The following is a 22,407-nucleotide window of genomic DNA, read 5'->3' as shown; positions in this document are numbered from 1 at the left end:
CACTGATGCATGTGTTCCTTGTGTAGGAAGAGGACCAACCATTGTGTCATGCTTGTGATGTAGAAGTTTCAGTATGCTGTATTTTAATTGAATTTATTTTCTATCATGAGAGGGCAGCAACTGATTTTACAGCTGATCTGTCAGCTATTTTGGGCAACAATGAGACAAATGTGGAATAAAATTTGAGGTTATGTGTGGTATATGACCTTCCATGTAATTTGATATACAGGAGATTTTAGGGTGTTCTCAGGTTGCCTGGCTGATAGATTGTTTATTTGAGAGATCAGCTTGCCACTATACACAAATTACTTTTTGATTCACTTGAGAAAACTAAAACTGAGAGACTGAAACTAAAACTGAGAGACTGAATTGTTGGCAAATACTTACCTTCAGGATGCAAAATTTCAGTATTGCTAACAAACACTCATAAAAGTACAAGCACTATTCTAGCTTACAGAGCTAATAGTTCCTTTCTTAGGGAAGAGAGAAGGATAGCTTAAATATGTGTTATCGAGCTGACGTTTTTGCCTATATCTGGGGGTGAAACTGGTAATTGATAAAAGGACATAATTTTAAGTTTATGCCCACCCTTCAACTAAGTCTTGCCCAAATAATGTCACACACTGCTTCAATTTCTATCTTGGTGGTTTTAAGTTTCTTCTCTATTGGGACAGATACATCACTACCATTTCCCATTTGCCTACCCTTTTGATATAGACATAGATTCACCGGAGCTTTCTGTGCCTAGTATTCTGTGAGCTCTACTGTGTATCAGGACTGCTTCAAACCTTGGCAGTTTGTTGTGAATGTCTTGGCAGAGTTTCACTAATATCTTAATTGTCTTGTCTGTGACATGCAGGGGGAAGGGGAGCCAGTTATTTGGATCTTCCACTAATACTGTCTGGTCTTCTCCAGGTATCATGCACAAAAAAAAAAACAACCTTTTGTGCACTTCATGTACAGTTATTTACCTAGCTAGCAGCCTCTTTTGGGTAGTGCATCTCTGATCCGTTTAGGAAGACCCTCCAGTCATGTGTCCCAACAGTAGGAAGTTGCAGTCTAGCTTGTCACAGCACCTTCAAATTCTCTCGTTCAACCCTTTCACTCAATTCAAAACCAAAGGGAGATTGATCAGTTCCAGAGACAATGCTACAAATTGTGAACAGCGTTGAAGCTCTGTGAGAGGCTAATCTTCTCAGCCTTCTCTACCTGTTGCTGGAGTAATCAAAGTATGTTCTTGGAGCCCAGATGACAGGCATAATTTATTCCAACAAATGCCACAATCTGCAGTTAGTTGCACACTACTCCCTCTGTGGTTGCTGGAGCAATCTTTTCAGTTTGTTGTCTAGGAATGTTTTGGTAAGGGGGTAATACCAACACTATTGATGAACCTAGCCCCCTACAACCACAAAGATTTCACGAACTTTGTTATTAATTATAATCTAGCAATTACAACTCAAGATGCATAGAGTAGCTTTGTTCAAGCTCAAAGAGAACCTATCAACAGAAGCAGTGGGCTAAGTTTGCTAGAAGCATCCAACAGTTAGCTGCCTGGAACCTTCAGCTTCTATGTGGCTAAAATATTCACATTTAAAAAAGTGTGGCTGTAGGTAAACATGTTTGATGGAATGACAACCATACTTGAATGGCACTTAGAGTTCAGCCCATTTGGAAGAACTGAGATTACTTGCTGTTTGCTGAGGAGGTCTAGAGTTACTTTAAATTTACTGAACTAGAACAAAGAATGTGCTCCTGCACAAGTTTTTCCCTTAACTTTTTATAACATTTTAAGAGTGTTGCAGTTATATACCTGTGTTCACCAGTGAATTTAAGCAGGTTGTAATATGGCTGTAATGTTACAATGATAAAATATTAAATGTGTCTTGTTGCAGAGATAAGTTTAATATGTCTGCCCCTGTGTCTCTGGTTTGGTAACATATGTTTTTGTGGCTACTGGACTTGAGTGTGGTGGCTTTACTGAGAGAATGTGATTAGTCACAAAATAATGCTGCCCATGTGCACAAATGTCTCCTATACTTTGCAGATGTTAGTTTGTTAATTAAAAGACGGAAAATGCCACTTCAAGATAATAACAGCATAAGTCAAATTACTTGTTTTTGTTGCCGTTTCAGCACATAATCCACTTACACTAACAATGCCTAAACTCATCCAGTCTTATGTTAATAGTTAAGCTTGTTTCACATTCATACTGATGTAACCAATGCCATATTGTGTTTCTACATTAATCAGACAGGTAAACTGCTGATAAGCCTTTCTTACCTATGTTAATCATAATATGACCTGATCACAGAGTTACTGATTAACAAATGCACTACTCTTTCAGCCATAATTCTTCCAACTAGCCCCTTGTGCCTTTCCTCAAAATAACTGAATTACTCAAACACTTTTTTCCTACAAACCAATATAACACTTTCAACTCGTAGCAGATTCTTCATGCTGTTTGTCTGGTATGCCTCAGCCACTCTATACTTAAGCCCGACGACAACTCTGTGCACACTGACTTCCCATATGACCAGTACCACTGGGGGATTGTTGATGTTAAATACAAGAAAATGCTCCCTCCAGAGAAAAGACACACTCAATTCCAGAAGCCAGCCATAGGCAAGGAGTACATTATCACTAAGTCTTAACATCAAAGACAGCTGTACTCCTTACAAGGTTACTTTCTGTGCTGCTGTGTGTTTTTCTTAAGATATCCTCAAGCTTTGTTTTGCTAACTGAATTTACAGGTGTTTTTTTTTTTTTTTTTGTTCAGTTGGGAGGGAAATGGCATGTTTGAGTTCTCCCTCATCTGCTCCAGTTTTCTGCATGCGATTCAAGCTATACAGTGCATGTATGCAGTAGATAAAAAAATCCTAAATATCAATGACTATGTTCTAAGGTTTCAAAGTTTGAATAATGAGGTGCCCTGCTGCTGGCACAGAAGCACCTAAGTATTCCAGGATACAGTAACCAAGGTAGTATGCACAGCAAATCCTGTGATTCATTGTGTGATTCCCTTCATGCGTTTTGCTTGCTATTTGAATAGAATTGCTGGTAAGAAGAGTGACTGGAAGTCATGCAGTTAGCTGTGGCCTGGTGACACCAAGATCTAGTTCTTCTGGGCATTCACACTTGTGTAAACAAGGCGCAATCTGTTTCAACAAGAAGACCTATCAATGTGCAGTGCCTATAATGTGCAGATTTCAATATGATTGTGCTTGGGGAGTCGGCTTTTGTAAGATGTCTGATCTGCATCCTAATGTGGTAAGGAGGAGATTTTAATGCCATGGTGACTGGCTGATCCTCTTTTTTAAGTGATCACTGCATCACACTTCCGTGATGCCTTACTTTAGCCATTGTTATTCTACACTGTCCATGGATTTAGCAGATTTTGGAACAGGTACTATGTTTACTGTTTTAATAGGGTGTGATTGATTGCGATTAACCTGTTAGTGTAAAATGACGGATTTACCCATCATTGTATGTACAGAGACAGGTACAGCTGCCACTGTGCAGTCACCTTGTTGTGCAGTGCTTAGGCATGTACTGCATTTCTGTCAGCTATATTTTTAGTTCAGGCTGCTTGTTAAAAGCTAGCACCTTTAAATCTGCTAGAAATGTTCAATTGCAGCGAAATATTACAGTGCAAAGTTGACACTTTTTTTATACATTGAGTAGTGCCTCTTGGCCTGATCCATACGAAATCCAAGCCGAAAGAATATCTTGATTTCTTGAAGAAATGATTTGTGAGAGATTGATGGAGAAATAGATCCTGAAAACAATGAAAACACAGAATCAGAAGTAAGTGTAAGCACAGAATCAGAAGTGAGTGACAACAGTGGTTGTGCTGACAAAGATGATTTTTCCCTCGACAATTGAGAAGCAATTACATTACCAAGAGCACCAATGAAGGCGAGATAGACATTATTATTTGCAGATCCCTAGGCCAAAACCTTTCAGAATTGCTTGTAACTCTACAGTTTTTTGACGCCATAGTTCTGGGAGTCAGTGGTCAAGGAAATAAATTTATTTGCAGCTGAAACATGCAGAGCAAAGAAGAATGATTGGCAAAGCACATTGGTTTCCTGTGACAGTAGAAGAGATGAAGGCCCACTTTGCACTCTACCTACTTATGTCCAAAAGAAAGAAATGATCTGTACAAGATAACTGGGTGAAGAGAAAAATATTACTGACCTCTATTGTTGGTAAAACCATGTCTTTTAGGAGATTCGAAGCCATCGCAAAGTATTTTCATTTTGCTACTTATTCTGCAGATACGTAGCATGACAAAATGAGAAAGGTCAGACCAGCAGATCTGTCAAGAAGAAGAGTAATATCTTCTTATTGACAGATTTCAGAGGGTGTAAAAGCCTGGAATTTTTTTTGTATTGATGAGTGTCTGATGAAGTTCAGGGGCAGATTGTCATATGTACAATACAGCCCTTCAAAGATGGCAATATTTAGTTCAAAAATATATAAATATTGCCCATTTGTAATTCGATACGGTTTCAAAATTTAGACAGGTCTTGAGGCAGAAAAAGTATTCAGCAGCCTGGCCAGTGAGGAAGTTGTTTTGGATTTGTGTGAGACTTTGCCGGATGAATGGACAACAATATACATGGATAATTGGTATAGTTCTTACACCTTCTTTCTAAAGCTGTTGGAGAGGAAGGCATATGCAACCAAACAGAAAGTACATGCCATCAGAGTTCAAGAACTCAGTGCTGAAAAAAGGCAAACTGACTTTTGCATCAGTGAATAAAGTTAACATAAAATGGGAAGACTAAGCTGAAATCTAATTGCATCATTGATTGTAACCGAGGAATGGACAGAGTTGATGCACACGACCTTAGCATTGTATCCTCTTGTGAAAAGATATGTGAAGGGATATAAAAAAATATATTTTTATATGTTAGACATGGCAATTCTCAATGCAAGTGTAGTACACTATAAGATGAACACCAGTAAAGAAGAATGTGGTTCACAGATTTTTGTCTCAACCTGACAGAACAAATTTTGAAAAATGTTTAGACTTCCTGATTACAGGATTCAGACACTTAAGCCAAGAAACAAATCCATTAATACAACAAGGAATATACCCAATACCTCCATCAGACAGAGATGCAGCACCATCTACAAGTTGTAAGGTCTGTTACAACAGAAGACACTGTGGAGAATCCTGCTTTGAGTGTGAAGAGTGCAAGATTTTCATACAGATGGATAAGAGTTTTAAGCTTTATCACACTCGGACAGACTATGTATGATTATATTTCATAGTGTAATAGAGAAACACAATAAATAGGCTGCTAGATGGCTCTAATATAGCTTATAGTATGTTGCTCCAGAAATGCTCTAAAAATGAAATAAAATGATTGTATGGCATTTATTGGCTGGGATATCCCCTTTGGGGTTCAACCGCCTTATTGTAAGTCTTTTCAATTGATGCCAGTTCGACGACTTGTGTGTCAATGAAGATGAAAATGATGATGGACACACAACACCCAGTCCCCTCCTGGAATCGAACCCAGGCCCCCTAGCATAGTACGCAGTAACATGTTCACTTTATTGGTCATAACATTCTACAGTAGTACATAATTTTCGACTGACATTTAAAAGTAATAAAACAAACTAAAATTAATTGCAGGTTCCTTGACATTTTAGAAGAAACCCAAGTCTAGACCAGAAAGTGATGCTTGTCATTTGGTCATACATGTTTTTCAAAGATCAGATTGTCTCTTGTTTCTCCATGTTCTGAATCACATCATCGAAAATTGGAGTTCGCATGACGGTTCTTCTGAGGAAGTTGGCGTATGAGCTACAGAGGCGGACAGGAAAACGGCTGAAAAATATGTGTACTACTGTGTCACAACGTCAATAAACAGGGTGTATACAACATGGGACAACCGGGAAATCCGGAAGAAACCCGGGAATTTTTTCATCTGGTAGAAAACCCGGGAATTTTTCTTTGTTATAGTTTTCTGTTAAAGTTTTGTAATTTTGACTGGGAAGAATTGATACTCCAGCAAAAAATGTTACTGTATCTTGCTACTCGAGAATAATACTGCTACACAAACGAGCGAGAAAGAAAATGAAACTTTAGTTGCAAAGGAAATGAGCCATTTACAACAACAAAACACTGTGTACGCGCGAGTGTCTGCAAACAGAAAAATATGTCAAAGGCATTAGGGTGAAGAAGACTATGTATTACTTCGTAACAATAAACTGCTTTCTATGAGTGTAACTTCACAGCTGTTTACATTAGATTCATTTGAACAGTTGCCAGCAGGCTTATGCGTATGAGCAGTACCACCTCATGCCTCTGGTTACTTAAAGTGTAGCTGTATCGGCAGTAGCAGCAAGTAGGCAGATGATAATGTGAAAATTTTTTCTCGCACACCCTAGCTGCCAGATTTGTGCATGCGCAGAATTTTATGGGTTTTAGTGAGAAGGGGCTTAGTCTCCACCTGACCCGTGTTTGCATTAAGTGATTTCGCTGCTTCTCTTCATTTACAGCTCCCATGTCAAATGAAAACAAAACTGCTTTCTGTGGCCGGCAGCTGTCAAGTGAATTAAAATAATTCACATAAGTACGGAAGGCAAAAATATATTATTAATTTCAATTTTCTGATTTTATTTCAAAGTCTTGAGAAGTCAACCGGTAATTGCTTTGCAGAACAATGAAGTTATTTTTGTCAGGTTGCTAAAGAAATTTGGCTTTGTTAATCTTTTCTGCTGAGGCAATAAATTTATTTGAAACGAAGTGTTTCATTCCACAGTATTGGCTAGTTCCAATTGTTCACTGAATTTCAAGTGCACATTATCATCTTCTGTCATAATATAGAGCCAAACATGAGACAGTACGGTACTGGTACTCTAAGAAAATATACATCCCAAAAACCACACTGAAAAGCTTTATATCAGGTGGGACCTACTTCATTGTGAATCTGGGCAAACCGATGTGCACTTCTAGCCGAATTATGCATTTTAGTATGGTTTACGAAATTCCAATGCCCTTGGAGTATCCTCTGATGTCTTGTTTCTTTTATGGCATAGTGTAAGATCTGTTAATGCTGTTATTGTAATCTGTAATCTGTTATTCAGACGAACACGCGGGCTTCCTACATCACTGCAGCTATGCACGCACAATAGTGCCTGTTTTCTGGCACTCTCTGGCAACTGCTAAAACGAATCTATTTCTAACAGTCTCAGGATAGTATTGTGAATTATGTTTTGAGAGGCATTACTTTCAAAGTAAATTTCCTTTTGAGCAAGATGAATTATGTTACGTGTGAGAAAGTGGGATGAATTTCTTAAATCACAGAGCGTTTGACTCTCGTTTAAAACTGAACACTTTGTGGACCAGCCATTTAGAAGAATTTCGAGCACGAAAGACCGAACATTTGTGTCATTATTTTAAATTTACTGGCACTTTTGTGTGATGTATCTTATAGTATAACACATGCAAAAAAGATCAATGTTACATGCGAAAGCTTAGCTTCTCTTATAGGTTAGTAATCTTAGAGATCCACATTATATGTGAAAGCTTAGCATTTCTTGTTGCTACAGTATGTATATTAATGTAAACAGTTAACTTTTCCTCTTTGTGTGTTCGCACTAAGTAACAGTGTTTCTGCTGTTGGCTGACTAAACATGTGTCCTATGCTCTGAATATCTGCTGTCATCCTCCGGCAAGATGACGTGGCATGAGATATGATTGGCATACAAAAGGACATAGCAATCTTGGTTTCAATGCTTCGCCCCCCCCCCCCCCCCCCCCCCCAAAAGTACTGGGAAGTTCTACGCCAGTGTATAAAACATTAACCATTCAACAAAGGATTGATAAGTTTTTGGAACAAGTGTATTTTCGCCCGGGAAAAAGTGGTTTTTTTTTTTTTTTTTTTTTTTTTTTTTAAACAGAGATATCTGGGAATTTTTTTTCCTTGTCTTCGTATACACCCTGATAAAAAAATTGTATAACAATGGGTTAAGTAGATCAAATAGGAAATGTGTGTGTGTGTGTGTGTGTGTGTGTGTGTGTGTGTGTGTGTGTGTGTGTGTTTGTGTTTTTAGTTCCGGAAAGATATTAATATCCTCAATGTCAAGTGCCCTAATTCTGTGCACACTGTAATTAGTTAATCTTATCTTTGCGATCCCTATGGGACCAGTACATGGGGACGTAGTATAATCATGTATGCCTCACTTATAGCTGTTTCAAGAAACTTGTAACTAGCCTTGCTCAGGACACTTTGTGTCTACGTTCAAACACCTCGACAGTTCAAAAGAACTTGAGACCAGTTGTGCTGCCTGTCTTTGTATACATTCAGTATTCCCTATTACTTCCATTTTGTGTGGGTTCCACACTCTTGAGCAACATTGTAGGATGTGTCACACAAGTATCTTGTAGACAATCTCTCTCTTGTAAAGTGACTGTATTGTCATAGAAACCTACCAAAGAAGTATATTTTCCTAGTATTCTGGTAATGAAGTCTGTCACCTGCGTAATATACTACTAGAGCTGCGACAATGTTTAAAACTAGTAAGGTATGTTCGATAAAATATTATAACCTTGGTTTTAAACTGTCTAATAGCAAGTACAATGAGTACAATTGGTTAGATTGCCAATTTCAATGTGTATAAAGAAAAATAACACATCAAAAATGGTGCATCAGGTATTTTATGCCTTAGATACAGTCCATAGTCCAAAACATAGAAATACAGTAGGATTTGACACATAACTTCAACTTGTGGGTAAACTATACTTGAAATATTCGGTACAGAAAATACATTATAAGAAAACATTGTCGAATGTCTGCCCCACATAAGCCACTGTACTTAATAGTAAAATATAAAGAAATAGCAGGTCATTGAAAAAGCACAACAACAAAAAATTAAAATTTGATTTCTGGAAAACATGTAAATATACTTCCTGGTAGTCTCTTATCATAATATTAATAAAATTTTTCCTCACGCAATCATCTATATACCTGAGGCTCCATTGTATAGAAACAAGTTTTTAGTTGTACCTGGGGACAGTCTGTTATAATGTAATGTGAATTTATCCATGAGCTGACCAGTTAAGCTCATTTGCTACTGAGGGAAGTGGTGCATTCAAAATACGTGGAGCATGTGAACAAAGTTGGGGAGCAGGGATGCTCCAAGTGATGCAAAATTTCCAATAACAGCACCACTTTCATATCCCAAGACTTCACTCATTGTTGCAATAAAGTCTAGTACCTGTTCTTCCTCCTGACTGACAGTTTCCTCTTTAAAACAGGGATCCATCATATTTGCCACTGCATAAATTGTTCTACATGCTTACCTGTGCTTCAGTGTCATAGCACCTTTAATGAGAGACCTGTCTGCTGGAGAGTATATTACATTCTAGGAGTGCAGTGTATGCTTCCCTAGCAGTGCTGTCAGACACTTCATGTACTTCTGAAAGTACAGCATTATCATCTTCAACCTTGTGTATGGCTTCTGACACTATTGTAAATGATGCTATTTATCTTCAAATTGCTGCCACGTTTCATCTGCTAATGCAGAAGCTTTAACTGTTCTGTTGTACTGCACAGTTAAGCACAAAGCTCCCTCATTATTCTTAAGTAAACTGTCCAATCAAATCACAGTACCTGCCCAACAGGTTGGTGATGGAAGCTTTAGTGTCAGAGGTATGACCATATTTTCTGTTTCTCTTATGAAGCATGGCAGACGTGGCACACCAAAAAGAATTTTACTATTTTCTTCACTAGATAGAAGCACTCTGCCAATGTTATCCATGACGTTATATCCTTTATTAGTAGATTAAAAGATAAGTGCTTCACAACCTACGCTGCGTGTGTGTGTGTGTGTGTGTGTGTGTGTGTGTGTGTGTGTGTGTGTTTTGCTCCTCTACTATTTTCTATGAAGCACGCATATTTCACACATCATCTGTGACCACTGTCTCCACACCTGTTTAACTAATAACGTCAGTTAGGTGCAAAACAGTGTACTGTGCAGTTTCCCTTTCCTCACCAGGTCATGTACTTTTACAGAACGTTGGCTGAAGTATTGTCACAATAAAGTTCACATCATTATTCCCTGATACAGCAGTCCATTCATCTGAAATCAGTGCAAGAGCAGTTGAACAGTCCAACTTCTTTGTGACAAATATCACCATACATGATGACATTCAGCAGAAAGCAAAAATCGTCTAAGCAGGTGGTGACTAGGAGGTTCATAGCCAGGCTGTATTTTCTTAAATGTTTCCCACTGATATCTGGAATTCAGCATAGGTAGTGGAGCAGCCAGAGCATATATAGCCCTTGTAACAATTTCGCCAGTATCACTATTACTTGCTTGATACGTATCCTTATGCCTGGATGAAGAATATTGTGGTTAATCTGTCGAAAGTTGTTTACTGTGAGAAGAACCAGAAGGCACTGACAATAGTGTAATGTAAGACTTCAGTGTTCTGCAGTCCATTGTTTGCTAACTACTTCTTCTCTCTCTTTTGCATTGTCGGAAGCTATCCGTCTAATGATGTTTGGGCAAATATCACATCTGATAAGATGTTCTTTTAATTATGATGCCAGGGCACTATGAAATTTAATTTTACAATATTTACATGTTGCCCCTGTCTTACCATCAACTTGACTTTCATCGAAGAGATTCCGCACCTTTGATTGAGTACGCATTCCACAAACTAAACTTTCTGATTTGATTGTGTAAGATAGTTTGGCATAATGTCGAATGAGGCTTGTCAGCATTGTCTGGCTTTATACAGACCTGTGGCCTGAGACCCTAATTTTTATGTGTTTCCAGACTCATTCCATTCATTCCAGTATGAATAGCCCCTGCTGCATATGCAATGCATGCAGCTGTATGCTATAGCAGGTTACATGACAGCAGGGATGAAAAGAACCATTCCTACCTTTCTTAGAGGGTTTTAAATGGTTTAAAGTTCAACAGTATTAAACATATTTCAACAGTATTAAACATATTTTTAAATTTCTGCCTACTATGAACTCTATGTGACTGTTCAGTTTTGTATCACAACAAATTGTTATATCTTGGCATTTGTATGAGTTGGCTGATTCTAATTCTGACTCATTGATAGCGTAACTGCAAGTTTTTCGTTTTGTGAAATTCAGAATTTTACATTTATGAATGTTTAAAGCAAGCTGCCATTCTTTGCACCACTTTCAAATTTTATCAAGATCTGACTAAATACTGTGTCTCATCAGTAATTCATAATCTGATGATTGGGATTGAAGCTTCATTCAACCAATCCCAAGCGTGATGACCCAAAATCACCATGCAGTGAAGCTGATCAGCATATTATGTGCAGTACCTAAAGCAACGAGATACATAGTTCATGAATAGTTGGCAGACTATCATAAAAATTTTAATATTCATAATAAATACAGGGTGTTTCACATTTGAGGTAAATGCTCTCTTGTTTGATAATAATACTGGAGCTGGTTATCATGACCTGTGCATAATGGAGAGGTAGATACTAAAAATCTCTTTTTTTTTACCTTTTGGTAAAACATGTGCATTTGTAGTGTATGCAGACTTTTAGATCAATAATGTTTCATTTCTGAAAATCCTCAAGAGTTACATCAAGAGTGTCTACATGACATGAAAACATGAGTATAGTTAGCAATTAGTGAAACATGGATTTTGTACAGATATTTTTCCACCAAACTATTACTCTCAAGTGAGGTGGCGCAGTGGTTAGCACACTGGACTTACATTCAGTAGGACGACAGTTCTAACGCACATCCTGCCTTCCTGATTTAGGTTTTCCATGATTTCTCTAAATTGCTTCAGGCAAATGCTGGGATGGTTCCTTTGAAAGGGCATGGCCAATTTCCTTCCCCATCCTTCCCTAATCTGATGGGACTGATGATCTCACTGTGGGTCCCCTTCCCCAAGTCAACCAACCAACTATTATTTCTGATTGGTATGTGGAAAATTTATTGCAACCTTTTTCAGAAAACTAACAGCTAAAGAACAGACCTCTATTTATTTAATACAAGTCAGCGAGACAGCACACATCACCAATGAGTATGACGACACAAACTGTCCTAATGAGTCATGAGCATGTTGTTTTAAACTGTGAGCAACTGCAGCAAAATTTCCGCATATTAATTGAAATGATTTGAACTGGCTGTAATATACTTTCCATTAAGTCATGACAGATTTTGTGTCAATTGAATATGCATCCTCAGATTCATAGTGCGAAGGTAACTGCCTTAGAGTCACTCCCTGTCATTCATGTCAAGTTTTAAACTGAGAGCATGCTAAACCATATACTACCATAGTTAAAATGAAGGAGATGGTAGAACCATGCCTTGAGCAGGAAGGTTGCTTAGCAGCAGCAGGCAACCCTGCTGATGATACTGAAGAAATACATTTCTACGTGCTACGTTGCTTTATAAACTACATTTTCACCTTGCACCAGATTTTACATGTGTATTTTATGTGTGCAGGTAGGGTAACTTTGAATGGCTGTACCTCGGAAACGGCTACAGATATCAAGGAAAGTTTCAAGGTTGTTAAGGATCAGGATCTTAGAACTATATTAGAAAGATTTCAGCCATTTGACTACATAAGCCTCTTAAGGTGCACTGTAGACCACATCAATGCAAAAAGAACCAACTGAATTGCTCCACTTGCCTAAGCTGGAGGAAGTGTGTAATATTCAAACTTCGACCCTTTACTGCAGGATAGTTACAGTAAGACGATCCTTCTTTTTGGATACAAATGCTCCCTAGCCCAAGGGCTGTGCAAAACACTTGACCCTACTTTCCCAACAGAAATTTATAAAAATACTTTGGCACTATTTTTCTTCTGTAATGTGAATCCCCTAAGTGCCATATTGCAAAATAAAGTGAATTACATGGAATTATTAACTAGTGGGTTATTTATTGCTGTGTTTCATATGGTTCAGAAAAATCTTATTGAACTTCACTTCACTTCAACAATCATGAAGTGCACTTTGTTTGAAATTCATGTGAGAATGGCTTTAGAAGCAACCTGGAGACTGTGAAATGGTCAAATCATTGACCTATCTCTCAGGATAAGTGAAGCTCAAATCCTTGTCCAGGCAGGCACATTTAAAATATCTGTAGTTTTCTTAAATCACTCTAATAATGTCAGTGTACCTCTAAACTTCGTTCTTCCTTCCTTCATGGAGGTTAACTTGATTGAGTTTGATGCAGGAGATGAACATTGTCAAACACTGTACAAAAATTTTCCTTCTTTCCCAAAGTAATTCAAATTATGTATGGTGCTTAGAAGGTATGAAAATAGTGTACTTTGTATTTTGGGGAAATAATTATGCCATTGCAAAACTGTGAATGATTCGAGGAACTGCTTGAGATAAGTTCATTCAGTTGTGGAGCTATTTTTTCTTCTTCTCTTCCCTCAGTTTTAAAGACTATTTTCATTCAGTAACCATGAGATACTGTAGTCCAGACATTGAGGAGTCTTTCTTCTCCTACAGTGATGCTTTCTTCTCCTACAGTGATGGGGAAGATATACTATATGTCTGTATATCAGGAACTATGCCATGTTGACTAGCAGGAACATCAGATAGAGGAGCTAACTAATAAAATTCATTGCTATTATCCTGTTCTACTTCAATCATTCATCTTGTTGAAGCAGTACCAGCAGTTGATGGGAGCAGGCTGGACACTTGGAAGTCAGCATCAAATGTCTTCTCCTCACTTTGAAAGTGAAATGTACTAACTTTCACTGGTTAGATTATTTGATATAGCCCCCAAATGAAAGAAGTTTATTTACATATAATTATGAGTAGAGTTATGTTATTTTTTTGAATGATATGTACATGCTACATATTAACAATGTTGTGATGTATTTGATTATGAGAAGATAGCTTCTGATTTATCTGCTTGTGAATGTTACAGATAATCTAACTATAAAATGAATACAAGGCTTATTTTTTTTGGTCAGTATTGTTAACAAAACTCTAGAAGAATGTTTAATGTGCATAGAGTACATCAGCTATGTGAATATTGTGCCTTCGTATTGTAAATTTATATTCAGTTAGCAGTTCTCTGTTTTAGAATCTCTTAAGCTGTGGCATGTGATCATATTTTTAGTTGAATGTCTGCATGAAAATGATTGAACAATGTGTTAGTGCATGATTTAAAGGTTCATTATATGTGTGTGTGTGTGTGGGGGGGGGGGGGGGGGTTGGTTGGTTGGTTTGTTTTGAAACATGTTGATATTATAGTAATATGACTAGCAGAATTTGAGCATTATATGTAGAATTATGCACAATTCTTCACTTTACAGGTCTGGTAATGGTGTCCATATTGCCCCAAATTTTACATGTGACTAGTAAGTACAATTTTCTCTTATTACATAATAACCAACATATCAGGACAACAATTTATTATTATTATTATTATTATTATTATTATTATTATTATTGTTATCATCATTATCTACATAACTTGTCTGCCAAATTGTTGTGGTATTAGCAATGAGAAATTATGTAATAAACTAAGATGGAGGCTTTAAGTTAGATGTGCAAGCCAGTTATCAATTCATTATGATTTTGAAAGCCATGAGATGTGTTTGTCAAGAATGCTGAGCAAATGGATATGTCACAGATGCAAGCAGAAGCTTTGGGAAAGAAACATGCAAGAAGAGACAGGGGTGGTGCCATAAGTCAAAAGTGTCTGTAATTAGGAGTACATTTCCATCAACACCTTACGTTTAGCTAGAATCCAGACAGGAAATACACAGTTTTAATATAAAGTTCTTGTTTTTCTTGCCTGAGTAACTTGTCAAAACAGAGCAAAATTTTGACAACTCACCTGGTTGGTACCACAGAACTCTGTATTGGTTAAACTATACAGGAAAGACAGCAAGGTGAGGAATAGGCTCCCCCTAAATATGTCAGGTGTGTACTACACATCAGAGGCTGCTACTCAGTTAGCTGACTGTGTGAGGTGCACCCAAGGGTTTTTTACATCAGGCAATTCTCCATCCAATCCATATAATGATAGCAGTAGGAAATGCACAAGTATCAGTGTAAAATTGAAAGAAATGCCTTCCACAGGTGAGAGTATTAAAATCCTAATGGTAACTCTGCCAAAGCATTTGCAACAAAGTGCTAGAGTTTGAAGCACACATAATACTATGTACAGATATCAGGTTGAAACCTGGAACTGATAGCAGTGAGATCTTTGGGGAAAATTTGAATGTATATGAAAAGGAGAAGCAAATGGGAAATGGAGGTGGTTTATTTGTCACAGCAGACAAGAAACTCAAATTCTTAGAAAGTGAAGCTGTGTGTGAGATTGTTTGGGAAAGACTCAGTATCATGCATCCTCCTGTCACCCACTAGACTCATCTCCTGATGTAACCAAAAACTTTAGAGAAAACCTCAGTTCACTTGTACATAAGTTCCCCAATCATACTGTAATCATTGGTGCAGACCTTAATCATCCAACAATTAATTTGGAAAATTACCGTTTTGTTAGTAGTGGGTGCCATAAGACATCCTGTGAAACATTACTAAATACCTTCTCTGAAAAGTACCTAGAACAGATAGTTAGGAACCCCACTCATGATGGAAATATTTTGGATCTGATGGCAACAAATAGACCTGAAGCCTTTGGGGATGTCCACAGTGAAACTGGTACCAGTGACCAAGATGTGTTTGTGGCAACAATGATTACCCAAGCACAAAGAACAACTAAAACAAGCAGAAAGATACACATGTTCAGTAAGCTATATAAAAAATCAGTAGTGTTTTATCTCAGTGAGGAACTTGAAACTTTCAGCATAGGGCAGGAGCATATAAAGGAGCTCTGGCTCAAGTTTAGAAGAATAGTTGACCATGATCTGGATAGATATGTATCCAGTGGAACACTTCATAATGGGAGGGAACCTCCATGGTGTACAGTCACTGTAAAGAAACGTCTGAAGAAACAGATCAATGAATAATAGGTGCAAAACAAAGCATAGGTCTATAGACAGAGAGATGCTTAATGAAACACATTTGGCTGACGAGCAAAGCATGATGCCTTCAGTGACTACCATAGCAGAATATTGCAAATGACATTTCACAAAATCCAAAGAAATTCTGGTCATATGTAAAGGCTGTTAGTGGCACTAAAGTTGGTGTCCAGTCCGTAGTGAATGAGATAGGAACTGAAATTAAGGGTAGCAAAGCAAAAGCTGAAATGCTTAACTCCATTTTCAAATGTTCCTTTACAAAAGAAAACCCAGGATAATTGCCCCAATTTAATCCTCGTACCACTGAAAGGATGAATGAAATAAGTATTAGTGTCAGTGGTGTTGAGAAACAGTTGAAATAGTTAAAATTGAACAAAGCTCCAGTGCCCAATGAAGTCCCCGTCAGATTCTATACTGAATTTGCAGCTGAGTTAGCCCCTCTTCTAACTATAATCTATTGTAGCCCCTCTTCTAACTATAATCTATTGTAGATCGCTCAAACAAAAAAAAATGTGCCCAGTTCTTGGAAAAAGGCATGGGTCGTGTCTGTCTACAAGAAGAGTAGTAGAAGTGATCCACAAAACTACTGTCCAATATCTTTGACATTGATTTGTTGTAGTAGAATCTTAGAATATGTTCTGAGCTCAAACATAATGAGATGTCTTGAACAGAATGACCTCTTCATTGCCAACCAGCATGGATTTCAAAAACATCGATCATTTGAAACACAACTTGCACTTCTCTCACATGACATACTGAAAACTTTGGATCAGGGCAACCAGGTTGATACAGTTTCCTGATTTCTGAAAAGCATTTGACTCAGTACCAGACCTATGCTTATTGTCAAAAGTATGATCATATGGGATATCAAGTAAAATTTGTGAGTGGATTGAGGACTTTTTGGTAGGGAGGACACAGCATGTTATCTGGGATGGAGTGTCATCAGCAGTTGTAGAAGTAACTTTGGGTGTGCCCCAGGGAAATATGTTGCGACCCTTGCTGTTCATATTGTATATTAATGACCTTGCAGTCAATATTAATAGTAAAATCGGGCTTTTTGCAGATGATGCAGTTACCTATAATGAAGTACTGCCTGAAAGAAGCTGCATAAATATTCAGTCATATTTTGATAAGATTTCATCGTGCTGCAGAAATTGGCAACTTCCTCTAAATGTTCAGAAATTTAAAATTTTGCACTTCACAAAATGCAAAAACATATTATCCTATGGCTGTAATATCAATGAGTCACTGTTGGAATCGGCAAACTTATACAAATACCTAGACCCCCCTGTGGGTCCGGGGGTTAGAATAGGCCCAAGGTAGTCCTGCCTGTCGTAAGAGGTGACTAACAGGAGTCTCTCACGTTTCGGCCTTTGTGATGGTCCCCTGTAGGGTTTGACCTCCATTTTTCAAAATTTTTCCGAAGAGTGAGCCAATTGGCGAAGGGTGCCTTACATGGTGCATTGTGTCCATCGCGCAATGAGATATTTAGCCCACTTACTTGTTGTTGCATTGCAGTCCCACCCATTCTCCATCTCTTGGGCAAGGACACTTTCCTGGGTACGTTTTCCACCATGCACTATGCAGCTTCACTTTCTGTGCAGACGATGACCATCGACTTCTTTGTACCTCTTATCCAGCATGATAACCAGTCCGTTGTGGTGGGGCCGCCATTTACTCTGTTGGTTGTAGCCCACTGAGAACACAGGAATCCCTCTGCTGATGCCTGTGCCACTAACTACCTGTGTATGCCAAGGAGTAGATGCCCGTCACCCTGGTGCAATGGGACTCGCAGCAATGACCATTCTGCCAGGTGGCCTTTGCTGTGGCTGGGTGGCGCCCGTAGGGAGGACTGCTGGTCGGAGTGGGTGGCATCAGGGTGGATGACACATCATGAAGTGTAGTACGTCATCTCTTGCTGGTGTTCTGCTGCCAGCAGTCTCTAAGTGGGCAAAGTCTAACTTCAATGCTAAGAAATATTACCCCAAGTCATTCTCCTCCCTGGCCACACTGTGGGAGGAACACCAGGCTAAGGATGGCAGTGAAGCTTATTCGCCCCAGTACCTGGTATGTACGAGAGTTGATGTGGAATCTTTCATACCCATGAATTCTTAGTTTTTGTGGAGCATTTGGAGGACAAGTTTGGGGAGGTGGAGGGCTTATCCAAAATGCGCTCTGGGTCAGTTTTGATAGAAACAGCATCCTCTGCCCAGTCAAGGGCATTACTCGCTTGTGGCAGGTTGGGGATGTTTCTGTTAGCATTGCATCTCGTGAGAGCTTAAATATGGTCCAGGGTATTATATTCCACAGGGACCTTCTTTTGCAGTCTGACGATGAGCTGCGCGCCAATTTAGAGTGACGAGGTGCTCATTACACCGGCTCGTCCTTCAGGGTGTGAGGGATAACCAGGTTGCCACCAGTGCCCTCATCTTGGCCTTCAAGGGTGACATATCACCCGAGAAGGTCAAGGTGATGGTCTACCACTGTGATGTTAAGCCATATATCCCTCCCTTGATGCGGAGCTTGAAGTGCTATAAGTTCGGCCATATGTCTTCCTGCTGTACTTCCAGCTCCACCTGTCGAGATTGTGGACGTCCATTACATCCCCATACTCCATGCACCGCGCCTCCCATCTGTGTCAACTGCAGAGAGCATCATTCACCTTGCTCACCAGACTGCAGGATTTTACAGAAAGAGAGGAAAATCATGTAATATAAGACCCTTGACCGACTGACCTACACTGAGGCTAAGAGGAAATTTGAGCGCCTACATCCTGTGGCTGCCGCTACGAGAACAGTTCTCGCCCAATCAGTTCCTCGAATTCCTGTCACCTTTCATAACCGGTAGATTACACCTGCCCCCCTGATGGTGGGAGGCACTTCCCTCCCTGTTGCTCCCGCACCACCTACTATGGGAGCAACAACCCCCCCCCCCCCCAACCATTGTTGATTTGTCCCCACTTCTGAGTCAGAGAAGCACAAGTCTTCTTTGGCTCCTCTTCCTAGATAGGGGTCCCTTGGGTCACTCCCTTCCCAGGTTTCTGCTAGTGGGAAAGATGACACCTGCCAGCGGCTGAAGAGCCCAAAAGCAGGTGGTCGTAGGGCTTCACACTCATCCTCAGTCCTGGAGACTGATTCAGTGAAGTCCTCCCAGCCAGGGAAACCCAAGGAACAGTGCGAGAAATTGAAAAAGAAGACCCCCAAGAACAAGGAACTTGCAGTGGTACCCACACCACCACTACCTACAAGCTCTGCGTCTGAGGATGGGGTGGAGATTATGGCATCCGCTGAGGGCCAGGATCTCGCGAGACCCTCAGACACAATGGACATAGATTGCTCAGGCAAAGAGTCGGTGGCAGCAGGTGACCCTGAGGTGTAAACTGCCTCATTGAATGCCTTCCCCGTCTCATGACGATGTCATCCTCCAGCGGAATTGCAGCAGTTTTTTCCACTGCCTGGCTGAGCTACGGCAACTGTTAAGCTTTACATCCACTTTCTGCATTGCCCTTCAGGAAACCTTGTTCCCGGCAATGCGGATCCCTGCTCTCCGTGGCTATAAGGGATATTACAGGAACCTTAGCGACTATAATAGAGTGTCAGGTGGAGTTTGCATTTATGTCCTAAAGTCAGTGTGGTGAACCTGTGCCCCTTCAAACCCCTCTTGAAGCTGTTGCTGTCAGCATATGGACGATGCAGGAAATAACTGCCTGCAACGTATATCTTACTCCAGATGGTGCAGTACCCCTGAATGTATTAGCAGCACTGATTGATCAACTCCCTAAACCTTTCCTACTTTTTGGATATTTTAACGCCCGTAATTCCTTGTGGGGTGACACTGTGCTTGCTGGCGGAGGAAAAGGTGAAATTTTACTGTCTCAGTTCGACCTCCGCCGCTTAAATACTGGGGTCACCACACATTTCATTGTGACTCGAGGTAGTTACTCAGCGATCGATTTATCAATTTGCAGCCCAGGACTTACCCCATCTGTCCACTGGAGAGTGCATGTCGACCTGTGTGGTAGTGACCACTTCCCATCTTCCTGTCACTGCCCTGCCATCAGGCCCACGGACGCCTGCCAGATGGGCTTCAAACAAGCCGGACTGGGAAACTTTCACCTCTGATGTCACCGTTGACTCTACCCCACATGGTAACATTGATGTGATGGTTGAGCAGATGACTACCACAATCGTTTCTGTGGCAGAAAATGCGATCCCTCACTCTTTAGGGTGCCCCTGATGGAAGACAGGCCCTTGGTGGTCGCCGGAAGTCGCTGAGGCAATTACAGAGTGTCGACAAGCTCTACAGGACATAAGTGACACCCTTTCCTAGAGCATCTGATAGCCTTTAAGTGGCTCCATGCCATGTACGCCAGGTTATAAAACAATGGGAACAGTTGTGTTGGGACAGGTAGGTGTTGACCATTGGGTGCCATACATCACCTTCCCAAATCTGGAAAAAGATCAAACATCTTTTTGGATACCAGACCCCTACAGGTGTCCCTGGCGTTACCATCAATGGCATGCTATGTACCGATGCAAACACAATTGCCGAGCACTTCGCTGATCACTATGCTCGAGCCTCTGTGTTGGAGAACTACCCCCCAACCTTTCACAGCCATAGACAGTGGATGGAAAGGAAAGTCCTCTTGTTCACTACACGCCACAGTGAACCCTATAACACCCCATTTACAGAGTAGGAGCTCCTCAGCGCACTTGCACATTGTCCCGACACAGGTCCTGGGCCAGACCGGATCCACAGTCAGATGATTAAACATCTGTGGTCTGACTAAAAGTGCCATCTCTTCGTTGCCTTCAACCAGATGTGGTGCGATGGTGTCTTTCCATTGCAATGTCGGGAGAGCACCACCGTTCCAGTGCTCAAACCCAGCAAAACCGTTCTGTCAGCCTCACCAATGTTGTTTGTAAGCTACTGGATTGTATGGTGTGTTGACAGTTAGGTTGGGTCCTGGAGTCATGTGGCCTACTGGCTCCACGTCAGGGCAGCTTCAGCCAGGGTCGCACTACCGCTGATAATCTTGTGTCCCTGGAGTCTGCCATCCGAACAGCCTTTTCTAGATGCCAACACCTTGTTGCCATCTTTTTTGATCCACACAAAGCGTATGACACACATTCATAGTTCTCCTGAGCAACTGAACTACCATCTCCTTCTTCCACCCACAGCAGTTCATCTCCCGCATTGGCAGCCCGGGTCAGGGTTAAAGATTGCGGTTCGCATGCAATGCCTTCTGTCCGAACTGGAGTCCTTCCCTTTACCACCTCCCATCCAGGTCCATTCGCATACATCTAGGCTGCAGATTCGTCTGATCCTTTCACATGACCCTAAGGACTCAGTTACTCCTGCTGCTCTCCGCTGTCACTTCCTCTTGATTCTTGATATGTTACGGGCCTCTGAAGTGGTTTACACTGACGGCTCGATGGCTGATGGTCATGGTGGCTTTGCCTACATCCACAGAGGCGTTTTTGAGCAGCATTCCTTGCCCTATGTCTGCAGTGTATTCACCGCAGAGCTGGTGGCCATCTCTCGTGCACTTCAGTATATCCGTTCATATCCTGGGGAATCATTTCTTCTGTGTACTGACTCCTTGACCAGCCTACAAGCTATCGACCAGTGCTACCCTCACCATCCTTTTGTAGCGTCCATCCAGTAGTCCATCTATGCCCTGAACTGGTCCTGTCATTCAGTGGTGTTTATGCGGAGCCCAGGACACATCGGCATCCCAGGCAATGAACTTGCTGACGGGCTGGCCAAACAGGCTATGCGGAAACTGCTTCTGGAGGTGGGCACCTCTGAACCTGACGTGTGTTCTGACTTATGCCGTAGGGTTTTTCGTCTTTGGGAGACGGAATGGCATAACAGTATACACAACAAACTGTCATTAATGAGACTACGAATGTGTGGAAGTCTTCCGTGCCTGCCTCTCACATGGAATCAGTTGTCCTCTGCAGGCTCTGCATTTGCCACTCTTGGACAACCCCGCAGTTACCTCTTGCGCCGTGGAGACCCGCCTGAGTGTCTGTGTGGTTTCCGGTTGATAGTGGCCCATATGCTGGTGCACTGTCCCACTTTGACTGCCCAGCGACGAAATCTTGGGTTATCAGACTCGTTGTCGCTAATTTTATCTGACAACGGCTCATTGGCTGATTTAGTTTTACGTTTTATTCGTGAGGGTGGGTTTTATCATTTGATCTGAGTTTTAGCACATGTCCTTTGTCCCTCTGTGTCCTCCACCCTAGTGCTTGTAGTGCTTCTTCATCCCGTTTCTTGCATTTATATGGTTTCCTTGACCCATTTTGTCCATTTACATGTTTGTTGCCCTTCATTGTTCTTGTGATTTTTCCTTTCATTCCGTTTTGAGTTGTCAGTCTCGCTTGTTTTATTCTTACACTTGTGGCATTGTTTTATTCG

At 40.5% G+C, this 22,407-nt stretch overlaps 1 protein-coding gene across 1 annotated transcript in view; it reads left to right on the top strand.

Annotated features, from left to right (window-relative positions):
• The window catches only part of LOC126095190 (cathepsin O-like), an 84,687-nt gene that overhangs the window by 55,672 nt on the left and 6,608 nt on the right, over positions 1-22,407 (top strand). Inside the window, exon 5 of the mRNA XM_049909923.1 lies at positions 14,308-14,352. Within this exon, the coding sequence (XP_049765880.1) occupies positions 14,308-14,352 (45 nt within the window). The remainder of the gene's footprint in view (positions 1-14,307; positions 14,353-22,407) is intronic.

Source organism: Schistocerca cancellata, chromosome 8 (genome assembly GCF_023864275.1).
Source record: "Schistocerca cancellata isolate TAMUIC-IGC-003103 chromosome 8, iqSchCanc2.1, whole genome shotgun sequence".
Taxonomy (NCBI): Eukaryota; Metazoa; Arthropoda; class Insecta; order Orthoptera; family Acrididae; genus Schistocerca; species Schistocerca cancellata.
This window is presented reverse-complemented; position numbering and strand designations above follow the sequence as displayed.